The following is a 19,962-nucleotide window of genomic DNA, read 5'->3' on the forward strand; positions in this document are numbered from 1 at the left end:
TGTAAAAACTGAAAACTTAAAACTTATGTTTCGAGGTGGGTAGCGGTTTTACGTTGTAAATGTCTATAAGCTCCTGTAACCACTTAACACCAGGTGGACCGTTAGCTCCTTCACCCATATAAGCAATAAAGAAATCTTTTAGCAGGAAACAGATAAAACAGCAATGGAACTAGCGACGCTAAACAAGACAGTTCTAACGATTGGTATAAAATAATTTAATTATAAATTGAAAAATAAATACGTTCTGAATTACAATGAAGCCACACGCTAATATTAGTTCTGCGTTTATTACTTTGTAACAGAAGACAACATTGTTCAAAAATTCTATTTATCACAATGACGGTACAAGCAACGGTTGTTTTATGGTATATAAATTTTTAGTATAATTTATTTGAAAAAATTTGTTTGAATTAAATAAATCAGAATAGAGGAGTCTGGTCGGTATATCGAAGTGATGAAGGACAAAGACTGGATCGGATGGGTTGTGAATCCTCGACTGGTATTAATTAAAAATCATCATCTCTTCTCAGATATAGATTTTTCTGTCCATTATGCCCTAGTCCGAAGTTCTTCACAAGCAACTTATTAACGTATACGCTACGATTCTCTAACCAACATCATATGATGCAGCTTGCTGACGAAGGCGGCTTGGGGCGAGATGAAATTTCCACCTGGCTTCAGATTCGGGGCTGCAACCGCTGCTTATCAGATCGAAGGCTCCTGGAACGTGAGTGGTGCGTAGATTTGTCTTGTTATCGATGACGTCACTGAGATAAATCAGATGACGCACATTCAGTTAAAAGTCGTCGTGGCCTAAAGGATAAGACGTCCGGTGCATTCGTGTTGAGCGATCCACCGGTGTTCGAATCCCACAGGCGGGTACCAATTTTTCTAATGAAATACGTACTCAACAAATATTCACGATTGACTTCCACGGTGAAGGAATAACATCGTGTAATAAAAATCAAACCCGCAAAATTATAATTTGCGTAATTACTGGTGGTAGGACCTCTTGTGAGTCCGCGTGGGTAGGTACCACCACCCTGCCTATTTCTGCCGTGAAGCAGTAATACGTTTCGGTTTGAAGGGTAGGGCAGCCGTTGTAGCTATACTGAGACCTTAGAACTTATATCTCAAGGTGAGTGGCGCATTTACGTGGTAGATGTCTATGGGCTCCAGTAACCACTTACCAGTAACCAGTAACCAGGTGGGCTGTGAGCTCGTCCACCCATCTAAGCAATTAAAAAAAAATCACACTCACAATTACCCTCACATGTTTCCGCTTGCAATTTTGCTTTTACTATCGTATCAGATAAGGTTCTGGGTTTTGTTTTTCTTCAGATAAAGCCGAGAGCGTATGGGATAGATTTACACATGAACATAAATATTACGTGGACTCTGGAAGCAATGGTGATGTCGCCTGCGACTCCTACAATAAGTGGAAGGATGATGTACGAATTGCAAAGGAGTTGAACTTACACTTCTATAGGTATGGTTGGTTTTTTAACTTACTCACTTACGCTGGCAAACGAGGAATTTATGGTTTTCCTGGCGGTAAGGCGTATTCTGAGTCCATAAGGGTAGTTACCACCAGCCTATTTATGGCTGCCGTGAAGCAGTAATGCGTTTCGGTCTGAAGGGCGGGACAACTGTAAGACTTAGAACTGATGTTTCACGGTACGTGGCGGCATTAGCGTTGTTGATGTCTATGGACTTTGATTACCACTCGACACTAGGTAGGGCGTTCGTCCACCCACCCAAGCGATAAAAAAATACCAAACTGAGATTTAGACCTCATGCAAACCTCACGGTTTTCGTGAATACGGCCGGACGACAGTCGCTGATTATTTTTGTAGTGTCTTCCTCTTCTTCTTCTCAGTCGTGTCACTCTTGACAGAGTGGTCGTGATCGTCATGTAGTGTTGGAAGGGGCAGACTTGATGCGTCTCACGATGTCGCGCCATCTCTCCCTGCTCGAGGCCATTCTACTGCACTCATTTAGGGGACCTCCCACTGCAGTTTTAATTTGGTCGGTCCACCGCATTGGTGGCCTCCCGCGCGGTCTTGTACCATCAACGCTTCTCTGTACAACGAGGCGTTCTACATGGAAGCGTTTTGTAGTGTCCGAATAATTAAATAAAAAAGAATTTCAGTCGACGCTTACGATGTGTCGTCACCACCTTTCTTTGCAGACTTAGTAACTTAAAACCTGTCCACGAGTAATTTGAAACTGAAATACGAAAGCGCTACATTGTGCTATCAAATAAAATAGGTACGCGTAATTACGCTTGTCGCAGATTTTCGATCTCGTGGCCTCGTCTACTACCGACTGCGTTTTCAAATAAAATCAGCGACGACGGGAGAAATTACTACAATCAGTTGATCGATGCTCTCCTGGAAGAGGGTATAGAGCCATCGGTGACTCTGTTTCAATTGGATTTGCCTCAAAAATTGCAGGATCTGGGTAAGCGCTGTCTGTCATATTAAAATCATATCATATTAATTCTGCCACACGTGGAGGGTCTGTAATAGACGATGAGGTGCGATCTAGTTGCCTTATCTGTGGAGAAAAGGGATTTACCCACGAAAGACCAAAAAACAACTGAGGTGATTTAGCTGAGCAAGGTTTCTGTGGGTGATTGTAGTCAAAACAGGGCTGAAGATAGCGAGTGGTAATGGTACTGAGTAATAAAAATGGCGTTTTAAGAACTTTAGTAATATTTGATGAATTTCACGCTGTTTGCTGGTTATGTTGTGGTGGCTATCACAAAATTGAAGATGTTTGACAAAAAACCTGAATCGCATGACAATTACAAAATAAGTTTTATACAACCGAATTCCAAACAACATTTGGACTGCCTCCTTACCGTGTTACAACCGTTCTGTGAAAGACTTTCCAACAGTTTTATCCCCCAAAAAATAATTAGTTTACTGGTAGTGGGATGTCTTACGAGTCTGCACTGATAAGTACCACCAGTAATGCGTTCCGTTATGTTTATTTTTAGACGAAGAACGGGTAGGTCGATTCACATGAAATCTTCGGAACAAAGCCGAAAATGTGTACACTAAATATTAACTTTTATTATTCGGACAGGCGGCTGGGCAAACCCTTTAATAATCGATTGGTTCGCCAACTACGCGAGGGTGGTATTTTCTCTTTATGGAGACCGAGTGAAGACCTGGATAACTATTAATGAGCCCCTACTAATTTGTGAGGTGTCGTACAGCGATAGTAAAATGGCCCCTGGAATCAAATCCGTTGACTTAGGAAAATATTTGTGTGCCAAGAATGTTTTGTTAGCTCATGCCACAGCTTGGAGGATTTATGATGAGGAGTTCAGACCGAAGTATCACGGTAAGTCATTAAGTTTATATTATGGTAATTAGGTATAACAAGCCTCTCGTGTTTCTTGTACACAACTCCACGGGGTTTTCTCCGAGGGTTGCATTAATAGCCTAATAGGTAAGACGTGTAGTGACCGCATGTTTTAAATTCTTTGCTAATTTTGCAAGAAACTAAATGATAAAATGAAACCCTCAAATTGCGTGCCTTCGAGTTGTCCAGCGTATTCTAATTCCACATGTGAGATGGGCTTGTAACATCATCCTGTATGTACATTCACGTCGTGATGCCTATGGACCGCTTTAAACCAGATTAGGCGTGAATTGGGTCTATCCGTATATGCAAAAAAAATTGAGCTGGATTTTTGTTGAAAATGGACCGTGGATAGTTAAATCTTTGAAAGGAGAAAGTGGAATTGTACTTTTGGTGGTTTTGTCTTTGCCGAAACATAATATATTGCTCTTGACGAATTGTTTTTCTACTCAATATGGTTTTTAAGCTCCAATTATTAGTAGCAGAACCATAACGTCAGATCTAATTTTTAGGCTCCACTGATGGGTTCTTTATCATTTTTTTTTTCTTGATGATGTCGACCCAAAATCGAATATTTCATGAAGTCTTAACTTCGAAATAGTCGATTGATTTACACTTAGAGCCAGTTACAATCAATGGCGGATCCAGGGGGGGGGTCATGGGGGTCATGACCACCCCCTGAGCTGGTTCCAGGACTTAGGTGGACCACTAATTGAATATAATGATTTTATTTATATATTTTGTAACCATACAGATTTTATGTAACTACATACTTTCAATATTTAATTAATTTAATATAATATAATAACTTTGTATAATGGCAAACGTCTGGGAACGAACGCATCTAAATTTGACTATGTGACCCCCTCCTGGCGCCAAAGCTGGATCCGCCCTTGGTTACAATTTAATTTACATGCCCCTAATTTTGAAAATTCATTGTTTAGCCAAATGAATGCCTGGCCTTTGTCTAGTGCGCAATACCTATTTATATATTTATTGAAACGTGGAAAAGAAAACAGAGAATCCTAGTTTGGATTTGGATTCTCTTGTGATTCTGTCCCCTATTTGTAATTATAATTTCAGGTAAAGTTTCCTTGACGAACGTTTTGATATGGTATGAACCAACTACGGACAACGATCGTGACCTTGCTGACTTGGCGAACCAGTTGTGTGTAAGTAGGGTGCGTTGTTGAATAGTGAACCAGCATTTTTCTAAGTCTTATAACTTGTTAGTAATTAAAGTTAAGAATTTCGTTTTGGTGTCATAGTAAATGTGGGTGTGGCGGAGGATGCTGCGAATACCATGGACTGCCATGCGAACAAACGAGTCCATTCTAAGGCAGCTAGACATCCGAAAAAGGCCCTCTTCCATCTGCCGGGAACGTGTTATGAGCTTCTTCGGAAACATCATGCGGTCTCCCAGACATGAATTAGAGAAGCTCATAATTACGGGTCGAATAGAAGGCAAGCGCCCCGTGGGCAGAACACCAGCCAGATGGTCAGATCTAGCAAGAGAAGCACTCGGTGGTAGTCTGTACCATGCAGTCCATGCCACCCATGATCGGGTGCATTGGAAGTACATCGCATGTGGTCGCGATCCTTAGAAGAAGTAGAAGTCATAGTTTAGGCAATTTTATACAGTTTCTCATATTCAGGTTACAGAAAGCCAGAGAAAAGAATAAAAACCGTAAATAAAAAAAATAAAATAAACAAAAAAAATTGGCTCACTGTGTACTATAGGTAATATATACTGAGCTGCCTGTATTTCAACAGTGAACCACAATTTCGTTACTAGTAAAATCCTAATTTGTGAAAAGACACCATAAAATGTTTACTGTACTTTACGTAAGTACTGCTGCAATGCAATGATCGGGAGCGTCAGTTTCGACTCTAAAAGGTATATTTACATCAACTAGAGGTCCCGCAGTAGTCGAAATTCGACTATAATTAATTGGAATTGTAAGTTTGTACACTATTATGATTGTATTTTATACTTCTACAATCACAGATTTCGCCAAGACTACACTATAAAAAATATTAACAAAGGCAAACAATATTTAATCTATTCTCAATTTGACAACAGACGTCAAGAACAAAAGTTTCACAATAAATAGTATGCATCTCAAATATATTAAGTGTATAATCTATGAGTATGCATGCGTGTTGCGTCAAATACATGGTATGTAGTTTGTGTAATGTTTTCTTTATTGATTTAATGTATATTTTATGCATTATTTAAAAAAAATATTAGCATTGTGCACTTCTTTTCTATATTCTCTATAAGTGTGGAAAATTTCATACTCCTCCGTTCGCGCAATTTTCGTAAAAAGGGATACAAAGTTTTTGCTTCACGTATTAATATATAGATTGCTAGTATAGAAGATTTTGCAATATCATTTTTTAGGCCTTCGAAACATTTAATTTGCTCGCTTTGCGTGAAAAATCGTCGTATTAGCAAGCGGGTGGATCCGTTCAGAAAAATTTGGAACCCACTTAGAATAATGTGCGAACATACAAACAGTGGCAAAGTGCCCCTTCTTGTTGCAGAGCTGACAAGTCTTTTCAAATGCAGGGCAGTTCGTACGAGGATGTACTTGACCCCAACAAAAGAAACATTTTTGTCGTCAAGGATTATTAACAGAAGCGCAGGTCTCGTTGTGCAGAGTTTGTGATTTCGAAGAGACTAATGTTGGTTCTTTTGGAGCAGCAGAATTTAAAGACACAGTATTGAAGCTTTGAGTGTTGATCTCTGCAGTTTCTAGAGAGAGTGCTTGGTTGTAAGCTTGATCAAGTGTACGAGTTAAGTTTTCTAAAAGCCTTTGTCTGATTTTACGCGATGATATTGATATGATTTAAAATTCTTGGTAGCACAGAGTTCAATCTTTAAATCGCAGAGTGCAGGCGGTTACGAAATAATATACTAACACACTTTTATAAATTAGTATTAGTTACGTCGATGTTTTAGAATTTATTATCAAAATCACAATTGTGTTATTTTATTTTACTTCACGAAGTGACAGACATTTTTCACTTGTTCTTGACACCTCTTGTCACTGCTTTCTATGGATATGTTTTCTTTTTGATAAGGAGTTTCTATATCTATTTCAAATTCAAATTCAAATTCAAAATCATTTATTTCAACTTGGATGTCATCAAAAACACACTTGTTGAATGTCAAAATGTAAAAGAAAATGTTAACTCTACCACCGGTTCCAAAAAAAGCCACAGTCCTGAGAAGAACCGGCGAAACAAACTCAGCGGGCTTTTTTGTATTTTCTCAAATATTTTCTTTCTTTTTTTTTAAACAAGAAAACATATTTACAGTATACGAAAAAACAAGTCAAAAAAATACAATTCAAATAAATAATAATAATAATGAATAATGAAAATCGACTCTCATAGATATACCGGATATGAAAGCATCACGTACGCTATCGTCTTGGTTTGTTTCTGCATCAACAGCCACAAAGTCACAATCTTTAGAAAGTAGTTTCAAAGCTTGTAAATATGTGTCAATACTTTCTTCTGGTCGTTGTTTCCTTGTTGCTAACATGTGTCTAGCAAAAGTCGGATTTTTTGGTTTTACACACAGTTTTTGCAGTATTGTGATCGCTTCGTCGTAGTTCGTAGCTTCGCTTATATATGTGTAGATATTTAGTGGTATATGGTTTACCAAAAGTTGAAACTTTATGCTGTTCCATTTTTTTGGCGGAGGAACCGACTGTGCATCTGTTTCTGGAGCGGTAGGTTTATTTTTTTATTTTTTTGGAGTTTACTCCTTTAGAATCGATTTACATATATAGGCCCGGGGTATGAAAATTATGGGGACCAAAATCGTACTAGCATGTCACACGAAATGCGTTATGCGCCTGATTGGCTCCTGATTGCGTGATGCGTGCGCGCGCCAATCAAAATCGTACTAGCATGTCACACGAAATGCGTTATGCGCCTGATTGGCTCCTGATTGCGTGATGCGTGCGCGCGCCAATCAGGAGCCAACGCGCGGCCGCGTTATTGCAGGTGACGCCGGGCTGCTGCGCCGGCAGTCCGCCACAAAGCCTCGTACTGATCGCGCGTTTCTCTCATTATTGTATTTTCATATATTTGTTAGTCGTTTGTTTTGTGTCTCGTTAATTTGTTAATAATCTGTAGTGTATCGTGTTGTCGTAATATAGAACTATTTCTCGTATTGTTTCGTTTAATTTTTTATATCCAGTAAACTCCAGTCGTGCGTCGGAGCGGACACACACACTTTTTTTTATTGCTTGGATGGCTGAACGAGCTCACAGCCCACCTGGTGTTAAATTGTTACTGGAGCCCATAGACATCCACAACGTAAATGCGCCACCCACCTTGAGATATAAGTTCTAACATCAAGTATAGTTACAACGGCTGCCCCACCCTTCAAACCGAAACGCATTACTGCTTCCCGGCAGAAATAGGTAGGGTGGTAGTACCCACCCGCGTGGACTCACAAATTCAAATTCAATTCAAATTCAAAATCATTTATTTCAACATAGATGTCAGTATGACACACTTGTTGAATGTCAAAATACAAATAACAATGTTAACTCTACCACCGGTTCCAAAAAAAGCCACAGAGAAGAACCGGCGAATCAAACTGAGCGGGCTTTTTTTTTTTGTTTTTTTGTCAAATATTTTGTTTTTTTTAAATAAATAAAAATATTTACAATAAACAAAAACAAATTACAATTAAAATAATAATAATAATAATGAAAAATGAAAAGTCCAGGAGCGAGCGCCTCATTCCCACGTAATCTAGTAAATAATCCTTCACTTTATAATACGCCTTGTTGCACAAACGTTCCTTAACAGTTTTCTTAAATCTATGAACAGGTAGTAATTGAACGTTTAGTGGGATCTTGTTGAAAAGATGTACACCCAGCCCCCTAAAATAGTTGCTTATTTTCTTAATTCGAGCCGCCGGCAACGCAAGCCTATGTTTGTTCCTAGTGTTCACATTGTGCAAATCGCAGACTCTGGGGAATTCTTCAATGTTTTTACGCACGTACAATAAATTTTCAAAAATGTATTGGGACGCTAAAGTTTTGATTTCCTTAAACTTGTCCCTCAAGGATTCCCTCGGGTGCATATTATAAATAGCACGAATAGCCCTCTTCTGCAGGATGAAAATCGTTTCGACATCGGCAGCATTGCCCCATAGCAAAATGCCATAGGACATAACACTATGAAAATAACTAAAATAAACCAGGCGTGGCGTATCTTCATTAGTATACGTTCGTTTTTTTTTTACCGCAAACGCTGCAGAACTAAGTCTACTCGCTAACTTGCATATGTGAGGACCCCACTGCAGCTTGGAATCAACTGTTATGCCAAGAAAAACTGTCGAATCCACAAGCTCCAGTGTCTCTCCACTTACAGTAATATTAGTGTCTACTTGTCTAACATTAGGTGTGGTAAATTTTATACATTTTGTTTTTTTGTTATTTAATAACAGATTATTAACACTAAACCAATGTACCACGCGCGAGATAGCATCATTCACATCGTCATAATCTTCCAAATGTCGTTTAATTTTAAACAATAATGATGTACCATCAACGAATAATACGACCTCGTGACGGGCTTCAATAAACTTAGGTAAATCATTGATATATACAAGAAATAGGAAGGGACCCAATATGGAACCCTGAGGAACATCCATATTAAGTAAGACACCGGAAGATCTCGTTCCTTTAACGTCTACCTTTTGGATTCTTCCGGTCCTACCACCAGTAAGAACGAAAATGAAGTTTTGGAAAGTTTTACGCCAGTGTATCCAAGCTCTCGTACCAGAACTATCTGACGGGTCGATATCAAACCTTTCAGGATATCTATCCATTTTTTTTATTCAGTTAGCTTATTGAATTGTAATAAGAGAAAACCTTTACTGAATATAAGGTTTTAATAAGCTAAAATTAACAGTAAAATTTTGTTTTAGTTACATTACATACATTGACAAATAACTAATAAAACAGATTGACAATGACATCAACTTATGACTGATAGCTTCAAGCATAGATTATATATATATATATATATATACACTTAATATATGTTTCAAGTAAGAAGTTTAAATCACACACACACATTTTTTTTCAACATGGTTCAATGTTCCTGGCTGGTTCACTGTTCAACAACCGACTATAGTCGATTTTTTTTTAATAATTTGACTACATTTTGTAAGCTAAAGTCTGAAAAGAAACTACGTAGCCTGAGCTATGTGTGCGTGTGTGTCCTAAAGCGCTTCTAAGTTTGTCGGATTATGTGATGAACAAGAACACTTAGATATCGCAACTCCGGTTCTTTTTTTTTATTGCCCGTGTAGGCAGACAACCATACGTCCCACCTGATGGTGAGTGGTTACCGTCGCCCATGGACTTCAGCAATGCCAGGGGCAAAGCCAAAGCTGGGACAAGCCGCTGCCTACCAAGCCGAGCCGCTGCTTACCGGCACTTGCTAGGGCATATGTTATCCAAGCCTCAAGCTGAGCCCCTTGGGCTATAAGTCTAGTGAAGCTAGCATAACCCGCCGAGACTAGTGGCAATACGTAGGCAAAAAATCCAACCTCTACCCTGTCTTCTGCTACAACCAAGAGCTCCGACTTTAAGGGCTGTACATTCGTTATAACTGAGATTATAGTCTCAAGGTGGGTGGCGACATTTACGTTGTGATATCCATGGGCTCTGGTAACCACTCAAGACCAGGTCGGCCGTGAGCTCATAAGCCCGTTTATGCAATTAAAAATGCAAACGTGCTCATAATACGCCCAACGAATAGAAATAAAACATTGTGAATATTTCTCAGAATGGAATATATACGTATCCGATTTTCTCGAAAACCGGTAACTGGCCACAGTCTGTTATAAAAATAGTGGACGAAAGAAGCAAAATGTTGGGATACCCGTACTCTCTTCTCCCTGAGTTTACTAAAGAAGAAATCGAATTTATAAAAGGTAAGATTTATGGTTCTAATTAATTTATTACTGTACTCCCGAGATTTTATGTTTTTAATCAATCAAATTATCTATTTTCTAGGTACATACGACTTCTTCGGAATGAATTACTACATTTCAAAGTCAATAAGGAAGCCTCTGGTTAACGAACATATACCGTTGTGGCCTGTGGGAGTACCGATATTGGGTGCCATTTTGGAGAGTCCACCCACTTGGACGAATGGAGCTACGAAGTGGTTTTCAGTAAAATACATTTGTTCTTACGTAGCTTAACAATCAATATTTAGCTCCACGTCTCCAGTGGAACGTCTAGTCTCTTTTGAAATTTTATCTCTAACAAGAATACTCCTTCTGTAGTAACACTTTCTAGAATATTCTTAAGGACGAGTGCTTTCACGCTCATGAGAGCAGGGAAATAATTACAATAGAGGGATAGTGTGATAGTGATGTGTTGATTTTTACTGCTATATTTGTCTAAATCCCATACTTGATGCCACTGAGGCTTGAACCATGCGCCAGCTGTTTAACAATTCCGTGGTAAAGTACTAAATAGCAGCCAGTTTGCTGATGCGAATGGCCGACGTCAAGAGTGCTCTGATTATCTTGTCTGTCTCCATGTGATGTGAGCTCTGATGCTTTCAACCAATACACAACACTAGCTTTAAGACAGCGCCCTCAATTGTCAACGACTTTTTGGCGGGAACGCGAAGAGTGAAGTTGTGTGATTTGTTTTATTTTGTCTATTTAGTGTTTCTTCAGGTTTAAATATGTAATAACGGTGGTTTATTAAATGTTTAGTATCTGTGAAAGTGCACAAATGTGGGAAAATAAAACAAAGCTGCTGGACGTAACTTCTCGGGATTCTCTAAAAAATCCACTGAAATATCTCAGTAACTGACCACCATTTTACTGAGATTATATTTCATCCCACATCATCTCATTTCATTTAATTTCATCCCGGTTGATTAATGTCTCAAATTAATCATCTTCATTTCATTTGATTTCACTCCACATTATGATTTTTCATAAAAATAAGAATATAAATTAAAATAAGACATGAATAATTAAAGGTCTTAGTTACCAGGTCATAAAATTCCTTTAAAAAAAATCAATTGTCAACAAATTGTACACAGTATTCGCAATTCATAAATTAAAATTTCAGGCCCATCCACCAGGCCTTCGTAAAGTCCTGAACTGGATCAGACATAATTACGGTGATCAGGAAATATATATCATGGAAAACGGATACGCGACCGCCGATACTGGGCTGGAAGATTTTGACAGGATCAGTTACTTGAAGGATCATTTGGAGCAGGTTCTGTTAGCCATGAAGGATGGAGTCAACGTTACTTGTTACACAGTTTGGTCCTTAATGGACAATTTTGAGTGGTCAGATGGTTATACGTAAGTGGTGGTTTAAATAATCTTGTAAATTTTGGCAAAGAAGCTTTGGTATTTTCAGGAATCGTTGATTAGGCAGCGGCTTGGCTCGGCTCCTGGCATTGCTGAAGTCCATGGGCGACGGTAACCACTTACCATCAGGTGGGCCGTACGATCGACTGCCTACGAAGGCATTAAAAAAAAAAAAATTGTGTCTACAGATTTTTTTCGTATGAAAGCCGTACTACAGTTAGCAAGTTTAGTGGTATTAGCGAGGATTTTAAGTCCACAGTATAGTCGTATTTTTAATTAGACGAAGCCAACTGACAGTAGCTAATGTCACTTTGTAAAATAATGTTGCTATATTTAAAGTAACTAGATGATGACCGATTGACAACGCCATCTTGTTGTGTCTTTAAAGCAGTTAGTTGCCCTCAATTAAGAAAAATAGTATTATTATTCGCCAATAGATGTCGGGAAGAGTTGATTATTGAAAACACGAATAAAACAACATTTTCTGAAAATAAATCAAATCGAATCAAATCAAATCAAAAAAAATTTATTCAACATAAATGAAAGTACATACTTGTTGAACGTCAAAAGAACTACCACCAATTCACAAGAACTAGCCTGCGTCCTGAGAAGAATTGGCAAGAAACTCAGCGGGCATGTCTTTTTTTTTTTTTAAATATGAAAATGTTTTTTATTTATTTTTTAATATTAGATTATTTTTTTTAAATATGAATTTCAACAATGAGTATTATAACGTAACAATTACTGCAATATTGAAATGCCCGGAGCGAGCAACTCAATGCCACTTTGTGCAATCTTCTAGATAATCATTGACTTTATAGTAAGCTTTATTGCACAGATGTTCTTTAATAGTTTTCTTAAACCTATGTATATGTAGGTTCTGAACATCTTGTGGGATTTTGTTGTACAGGCGCACAGACAAACACCCGAATGAATTTCGTATGTTATGTAACCTACTCATCGGCAAATCGTAGCTAGATCGATTGATCGCCCCCGAAATCCCCTGTATACTAAATTTTATGAAAATCGTTGGAGCCGTTTCCGAGATTCAGATTATAAACATATAATATATATTAATAATATACAAGAATTGCTCGTTTAAAGGTATAAGATAGTGATGAGTTCAGTTCTCGTTCTTGATGAATGGACAATGAGTGTGAACAGTTAATCATTTCAAACTATAAAATCATATTGGAACGAAGTTCCTTATCGCGCGTTGTGAAAGGGGGCTAGACGGAAAAAATTCTTACGAAAAGTTGTCACGACACTTTTTAGATCCGTCATTCTGACCAATCAACGTGTAGGCGCTTATCGCGTGACATTGCTCGTATCCGATTGATCCGCGTAATGAGTACAGTTTCTCGAGATAGCGTTTCAACAATAGTAATTTAGTTCATTGTATTGTATTTTTCTTCTTCATAATGCCGTAATTTATTATTAAAACTTAAAAAAAAAAAAAATGTGTGCAATTCACACGTGGTAGAAGTGAAACCTTTCAAAATTAAAATACAATTATCCTAAACGTCTTAAGTATATGTAAAATTTTGTCATTAGTAAATAATTGTAAGGTAGCGCCCTCTGTGAATTGATATTTTAATTTTCACGTATAATCCTAAATTAAAATTCACTACAAGAGTTTTCATACACCCGTTAGTATTAAAAAATCTCACAGATGGCGCTGTATTAAATAGTATGTATATTTCTGTCTCATTCTTTGTATTTGTGTCTCTTACCTGTCGTTTTTTCCGTTGCATCCGGTTTAAAATCACAACGATTCTAAAGAAGTTTTCACTTCAAAAATTACAATTCCTTCAGTAATTAATCGAAAGGAACTTCGTTCTGTTATACGGGACACTATGAACTTCTTTTTAAAAAAAACTAAATTATGATTCACACTGGATTTAATAAAAAAATGATAGGCGCGAGCGCGGCGAAGGATGGAGACGAACTGATTGAGTGAGTGGGGATTGCAATGAGGTATGGTGTGGATAAGGTTACGGGAGAGCTGATGCAGCAGGAATACGGTAGGGTCTGCATATCTACGGTACCGAAGCCCGGATATAACAGCCCCCCGGATGAGACTAAACTTACACCTTAAGGGTGAAGTTTAGGAATCAAAAGCGAAGTCTTGGAGTAGGAGAGGTAGGTGAGGTAAGTTCAATTTCAGGTTCGGGATTATCAGGAGCAAGGTGGATGGAAGGAGATTGAAGGATGCCGCTGGACCTAGATTTACAAAACTTATAATATTTATAACTTAATGCTAATAATATGAGTAGAATACAATACATGGTAGTCGGGACATAGTAGTGTTCATAATTTTTTACAAGTTGAGGCTTATTTATAATATTTTCTAATTTATGGTTAAGTAAATCAAAGTTCTCATTGTAGTTTAGTAACGGGTCAAAATTTGGATATTTTATATTTACTTTTGGCATTACATTGGAGAACTTGGATTCGCTTAAATTAAGATTACTTATAATATCAAAATCAATTTTAATATGTGTAACATTAATCTGAATAGTTTCTTTAGATAATAATTCAATACCACGGCAATATCCGGTGCAACCCATGGGTATTTCAATGATACCTGTGCCAAATATATTTGTCTCATAGATATGTTCATCAAGACAATCAAGTGTAAATTTGGAGTTCTTGGACATGACAAAAATCCATTTGTTTTCTTGTAGTTTTTGCCACATTTCTATGTTTCCTGTTATGGCTTTAATTTGGCATTCATCAGGTAATTTAGTTAAATGTTTAGTAATGATTTCACTTTCACATGTGGGGTGAGTTGCACTAGATAGTGTATATATGTGGTCACAAATATAATTTTGACCAATGGATTTACATTTATCAAATGATTCGAAATGACAATACTTAGTTCTATCTTTGGAAAATCCAATATATACTGTGTTAGGGATAATCATAGCGTAGGAATTATTATTGATAGGGGTAGGTAAAGGCAACACACGATAAAGGTTAAATTCCAAAGGATATACTAAAGGTAGTTTTAAAACAAATACAAGTTTACCATTTAAATAATATGAACTAATACTAGAGACGTCAATTAAATTATGGACGTTGCTTATATCTAATGGAATTGGTAGTTCTTTTGAGTTAGGAAGAAATCTTAAATTATTAACTAAATCATTATAAAATTCTTTAGGAGAGTAAATTGCAGGATATAATACATTGTTTTTACTAAACATAAGGCCGTTGGATATGTCTTCTAATTTAAATGACAGGGTAAGTATGCTATTTTCTAGGATATTTACAATTTTCATCATTTTCATTTTAGTATTAAGGGTAGCGGAACCCTGACTCAAATTCTTTAGATTATCGGATAAAATAGTAACAGCATTATTTAGAGATTTTTCGTTATCTATTAATTGGTTAATAGATTTGTTAAGTGCGTCAAGCGCAAAGGTTGTAACTACTATACCTTGTTTTATATTTTCTGCTAGATCTTTTTGATCATCTTGTAATACTCGAATGGCGTTATCATAACGGATCGCATCATTTTCGTCTACTGTGCCGAACAGGGTTTTGAATACTGACCCGACACCACCGAACCACGCTGAGCGTTTTGTTCTTCGTGCAACGAGGTGAGAAACAGAATCGAAATCTCTCAGCATATCAGAGAAACGAACTTCGAGAGGTTGTAATATGTTTTCGCATTCTGAAGATTCAAATATCCTATTCTGGTTACAGAAGTTACGAGCTGTACTTAAGACGGCTTTAATGTTATATAAATGGGGACTTATGAAGGATACATTTACTGGGATGACAATACTTAAATGACCATTAATTAATTTTAAGGAACCCATCGGGTCGAGGTAGATGCCAGGACTACTCTGCACAGGATGTATCTGAATAGCATCTGTTCCATGGATGCTGACGCTTTTCGTAGCGATTCTGAAAGTATCATAGATTTTATTCCTTTCATGATACTACTGATATGGTTATGTTTATTTATTTAATGATATTTATGTATTAGAGCTATGAACGTATTTATTAGAAGAGCTAGTAGTTTAATTATGTTTTATACTACGGGTGCTGGTTTTACTTCGTCGAAATGATGTTTCACGTGCCGACGATTTATCAGGAGGGAAAGGGTGTTATTGCCGTGAATTTTTACAACTTTGTAAGGACCTTTCCACACCGGTGATAGGGCCTTTCTAAGTCGGAGATGATTCTTTAAATACACGTAATCTCCAACCTTGTATTGGACGGGGCGAGAGTGTCTGTCATAATATGTCTTGGATTTTTCTTTAGAGACATTAATATTTTGTAGAGCTTTTTCTCTTGATATTTTGAGGCGGTGACTAAGCATCTTAAGATATTCTGGGTACGTGACATCTGATCGTAAATCGAAGACGGAGTCGGGTATATATGGTTTATGACCAAAGACGAGTTCGTAAGGTGTGAATTGAGTAGTGGTGTGGATTGTACTGTTGTAGGTGAGCATAGCTGTGTATACAAATTTATGCCAGTTTGTCTGATTATCATTCACATAAGACTTAAGGTATTCTTTTAGTGTTGAGTGACTTCTTTCCAGGGCGCCCTGCGTTTGGGGATGGTAGGGAGAGGACCAGAGTTGCTTAATTTTTAAAAATTGACACGTTACTTTAAAGAGTTCGGCAGTGAAGTTGGTTCCCTGATCAGTGAGTATTGATTTCGGGATACCAAATAAGGAAATGAAGTGGACTAAGCATTCGCAGGACTCCTCTGCGGTAGCATTAGAGATTGGGTATGCAATAGAAAATTTGGTTAAATCGTCTTGAAGAGTTAGAATAAACTTAAGCTTTGAAAGGCCAGCCTCAGGCAAGGGACCAACGAGATCGAGGCTAATCCTCTCAAAGGGGCGAGTAGAGCTAGTGGTGATTTGCATAGGAGATTTGTTGATCTTGCGCAGAGCTTTGTTTGATTGACACAGTTTGCAATTCTTGACGTAGTCTTCGATGTCTGAGCGCATATTTCTCCAATGATAACGTTCTTTAATTCTGCTTAACATTCGATTGGAACCGAGATGACCGGCGATCGGAATATCGTGGTTTTCTTTTAGTATTCTAGAAATTTCGGTAGGGACAGGATGGATGATAGTATCATGGTGTATGTTTACTGTAGTGTTTGTGTTGTTGAATAGGTAAACTAGCATCCCATAAATTTTCACAAAAGAGTGTTGTTCAAATGAGCTCTTGAAGTCGGAAATGGCAATATCATTTATGTCACCTTGGAGTATGATGTCGTCTCGTGCGGACTTAAGGGTCTTGAATATGTCTGGGTAAGTGCAATTGTCGAAATAGTAAACCTTCGTAAATAGAAAATAAAAAACTTTTCCTTTAAGCTCTATTTTCATAAAACTATGAAGTTCACGTTCATTGTCAAGGATTGTACGATCTTCTAATGAGGAAAGTATGTCTTCAAGATAAGGGTTTGAGTCATCGAAATCAATGGAGACAGGGATTAAAATAGTTTTTGAAGTGCTTTTAAGGAGACTTTCGTTGTGTTCTTTAACTTGAGTATTAAAAGTTTGGTTCTCGTCTGTGAAGGATTTTAGAAAGGTCGAGTAGTCGTCTGTGATGTTGGAATTTATTTCAGGTGTCGGTTCGTGTGTGTCGTTGACAGGATCTGGCAAAGGTGGAGGGTTTGGATCACTTGGTTCGGAAGGTGGATAGAGAGGGCTGAAGTCGACGCCCTGGCTTGGACTGATATCTAAGGCACCAAGTTCGGTAAGGTCTTCTAGAAGGTCGGAAGGAATCTCAGATTCTTGGAGATTAGGATTGGCGGTGCCAGAAGTGGAAGATTGAGGTTGGTTTTCGATTATTGGGTTTACAGGAAAACGGGACAAAGCATCCGCGTTTCGATTGATTTTGCCCCTTTTATATTCAATTTCATAATCAAACTCCTCTAGTTTGAGTCTCCATCGGATTAATTTGGAAGACGGATCTTTGTGACTGAATAACCATTTAAGCGGTTGATGGTCTGTAACAATTTTGAAACGATGTCCATATAGATATGGTCTGAACGTTTTGGTGCCGAATATAATGGCCAAACATTCTTTTTCAGAAACGGAATAATTTAATTCGGATTTGTTTAGGGTTCGTGATGCATAGGCAATGGGGCGATCCTTCCCTATTTCACCCTGGGATAAAATGGCGGAGATTGCATAATCGGATGCGTCACAAGTAAGTACAAATGGTTTGTTAAAGTCAGGATAGGCTAGTAGTGGAGCTGTTATGAGTGCGTTTTTCAAGGTTTCAAAGGCGAGTTGCTGTTCATTTTGCCAAAGGAACGGGACATTCTTTTTTAGGAGATTAGTAAGGGGTTTAGCTATTTTGGATATATCTGGGATAAATTTTCTGTAGTATGATACGAGTCCAAGGAAGGATTTTATATCTTTGGGAGATTTGGGAGTAGGAAATTGTTGCACGGCTTTGATTTTTTCCGGATTAGGTTTTACACCTTCATCGGTTATTATGTGACCAAGGTAAGATACTTCCTTACGGAGAAATTCACATTTGTCGGGTTGAAGTTTTAAATTAAAAGTACGGAGCCTGTCGAAAATATTGGAAAGGTTGAGGATATGTTTTTCTAGGTCAAATGAATGGACGACTATATCGTCCAAATATACGAAGCATTGTATGCCTTGTAGGCCTGAGAGGGCAGAGTTCATGAGTCTCTGAAAAGTAGCTGGGGCGTTTTTCAGTCCGAAAGGCATGCGTGTGAATTCGAAGTGACCTTGAGGAATTGAGAAAGCGGTTTTAGGAGCATCTTGTGGAGACATCCTAATTTGATGGAAACCGGAAGCAAGGTCTAATGTGCTGAAATATTTAGATTTACCTAGTTGGTCCAATATTTCGGAAATATTAGGGATTGGATAAACGTCACCTATAGTGATGTCGTTGAGCTTACGGTAGTCGATCACCACTCGCCATTTGCGTTGACCAGATGCGTCGATTTTCTTGGGGACTATCCAGATTGGAGAGGACCATGGAGATGTGGAAGGTTTAATGATCCCTTCATCCAACATTTTAGTAATTTGGGATTGGACTTCTTGTTTGTGCACTTCAGGGAATCTATACGATTTCGTATTAATAGGGACAGAGGAAGAAGTGGTTATTTCATGAAGTATCGCGTCGGTACAAGTCAATTTGTCATTGGGTAAATGGAAGATGTCAGAATAAGTCGCACATAGATCATAGAGAGCATCTTTTTCTTCGACATTCAAGTGTGAGACACGTAATAGGTCTAGAACTGCTTCGGCTCTCTCTAAAGCATTGTTTTGACTTTCTTTGTCACTGACGGAAGTATAGAAAATTTTGCTATTAGCTTTTTCGTCAAATGGTATCAATTTGAGTTTTAAGTTTGAATTTACACGTAATGGATATTCGGAAGTATTCACAACTGATATATTTATTCTTGAGTTTGATTTAACTTTTACTATGCAGTTAGCGATGAGAAGAGAACTGATCTGATTTTGGTCTAAAATAAGACCCTCTTTAACTTCTGGATTTAGTACAGAGCATTCGATAACGGTTTCGGTCCTAGGAGGAATAGTATAAATTGGATCAGTGAATTTTAGATTAAGTTTAGTGTTGTTGACAACTAATGTGTTTTCAGTGTAATCTATTTTGCAGTTAAGTGTGGTGAAGTAGTCATTACCTATTATGCCGTCATATGGAAAATCCAAGTCAGAGACAAGGTGGAACTGGTGTTTTAACGAATCAAATGTTGCATCTATCATTCCTAGGGATTTCATTGGATTACTTTCGGTTCCTAGGCCAGAAAAGGTGATGAATTCATTTTTGATCTCGGGCATAGTTTCGATGGAAGATATTTTAATAATACTAACGGATGCACCACTATCAACGAGGAGCTTCAAAGGTTTGGGAGAGAGTGATGTCTTGATTTCTATAAATGGTAAGTATTTTTTTGATGGGCTAGTAGTAATATTATATGTTTTTAATATATTTCTTTTTTTTTGTTCAAGTATTGGAGACGTCGAAACTAGCTTAGGTTTGGATGTAGTGGAGAGGATAGGCACAGTAGGTAAAGCGGATACAGTGGATAAAGAAGGTACAGTGGATAAAGCGGACACAGCGGATACGGTGGATGCATTAGGTACGGTGGATACAGTGGATACAGTGGATACAGTGGATACAGCGGATACAGTGGATACAGTGGATACAGTGGAT

At 37.8% G+C, this 19,962-nt stretch overlaps 1 protein-coding gene across 4 annotated transcripts in view; it reads left to right on the plus strand.

The window, feature by feature from the left end:
• Positions 1-19,962, plus strand: part of LOC101741105 (myrosinase 1) — a 34,124-nt gene that overhangs the window by 9,899 nt on the left and 4,263 nt on the right. For 2 of the 4 annotated variants that reach the window (XM_062674443.1, XM_062674442.1), the window contains exons 3-10: positions 631-734; positions 1,342-1,489; positions 2,297-2,463; positions 3,094-3,354; positions 4,459-4,547; positions 10,204-10,351; positions 10,434-10,594; positions 11,514-11,755. In XM_062674443.1, coding sequence (XP_062530427.1) covers positions 659-734; positions 1,342-1,489; positions 2,297-2,463; positions 3,094-3,354; positions 4,459-4,547; positions 10,204-10,351; positions 10,434-10,594; positions 11,514-11,755 — 1,292 coding nt within the window. In that variant the 5' untranslated portion in view covers positions 631-658. Of the gene's footprint in view, positions 1-289; positions 366-404; positions 500-630; positions 735-1,341; positions 1,490-2,296; positions 2,464-3,093; positions 3,355-4,458; positions 4,548-10,203; positions 10,352-10,433; positions 10,595-11,513; positions 11,756-19,962 lie in introns of those variants that run through there. The other 2 variants (XM_021347980.3, XM_062674441.1) reach the window with 2 other exon arrangements.

This window comes from Bombyx mori, chromosome 20, assembly GCF_030269925.1.
Source record: "Bombyx mori chromosome 20, ASM3026992v2".
Classification (NCBI taxonomy): Eukaryota; Metazoa; Arthropoda; class Insecta; order Lepidoptera; family Bombycidae; genus Bombyx; species Bombyx mori.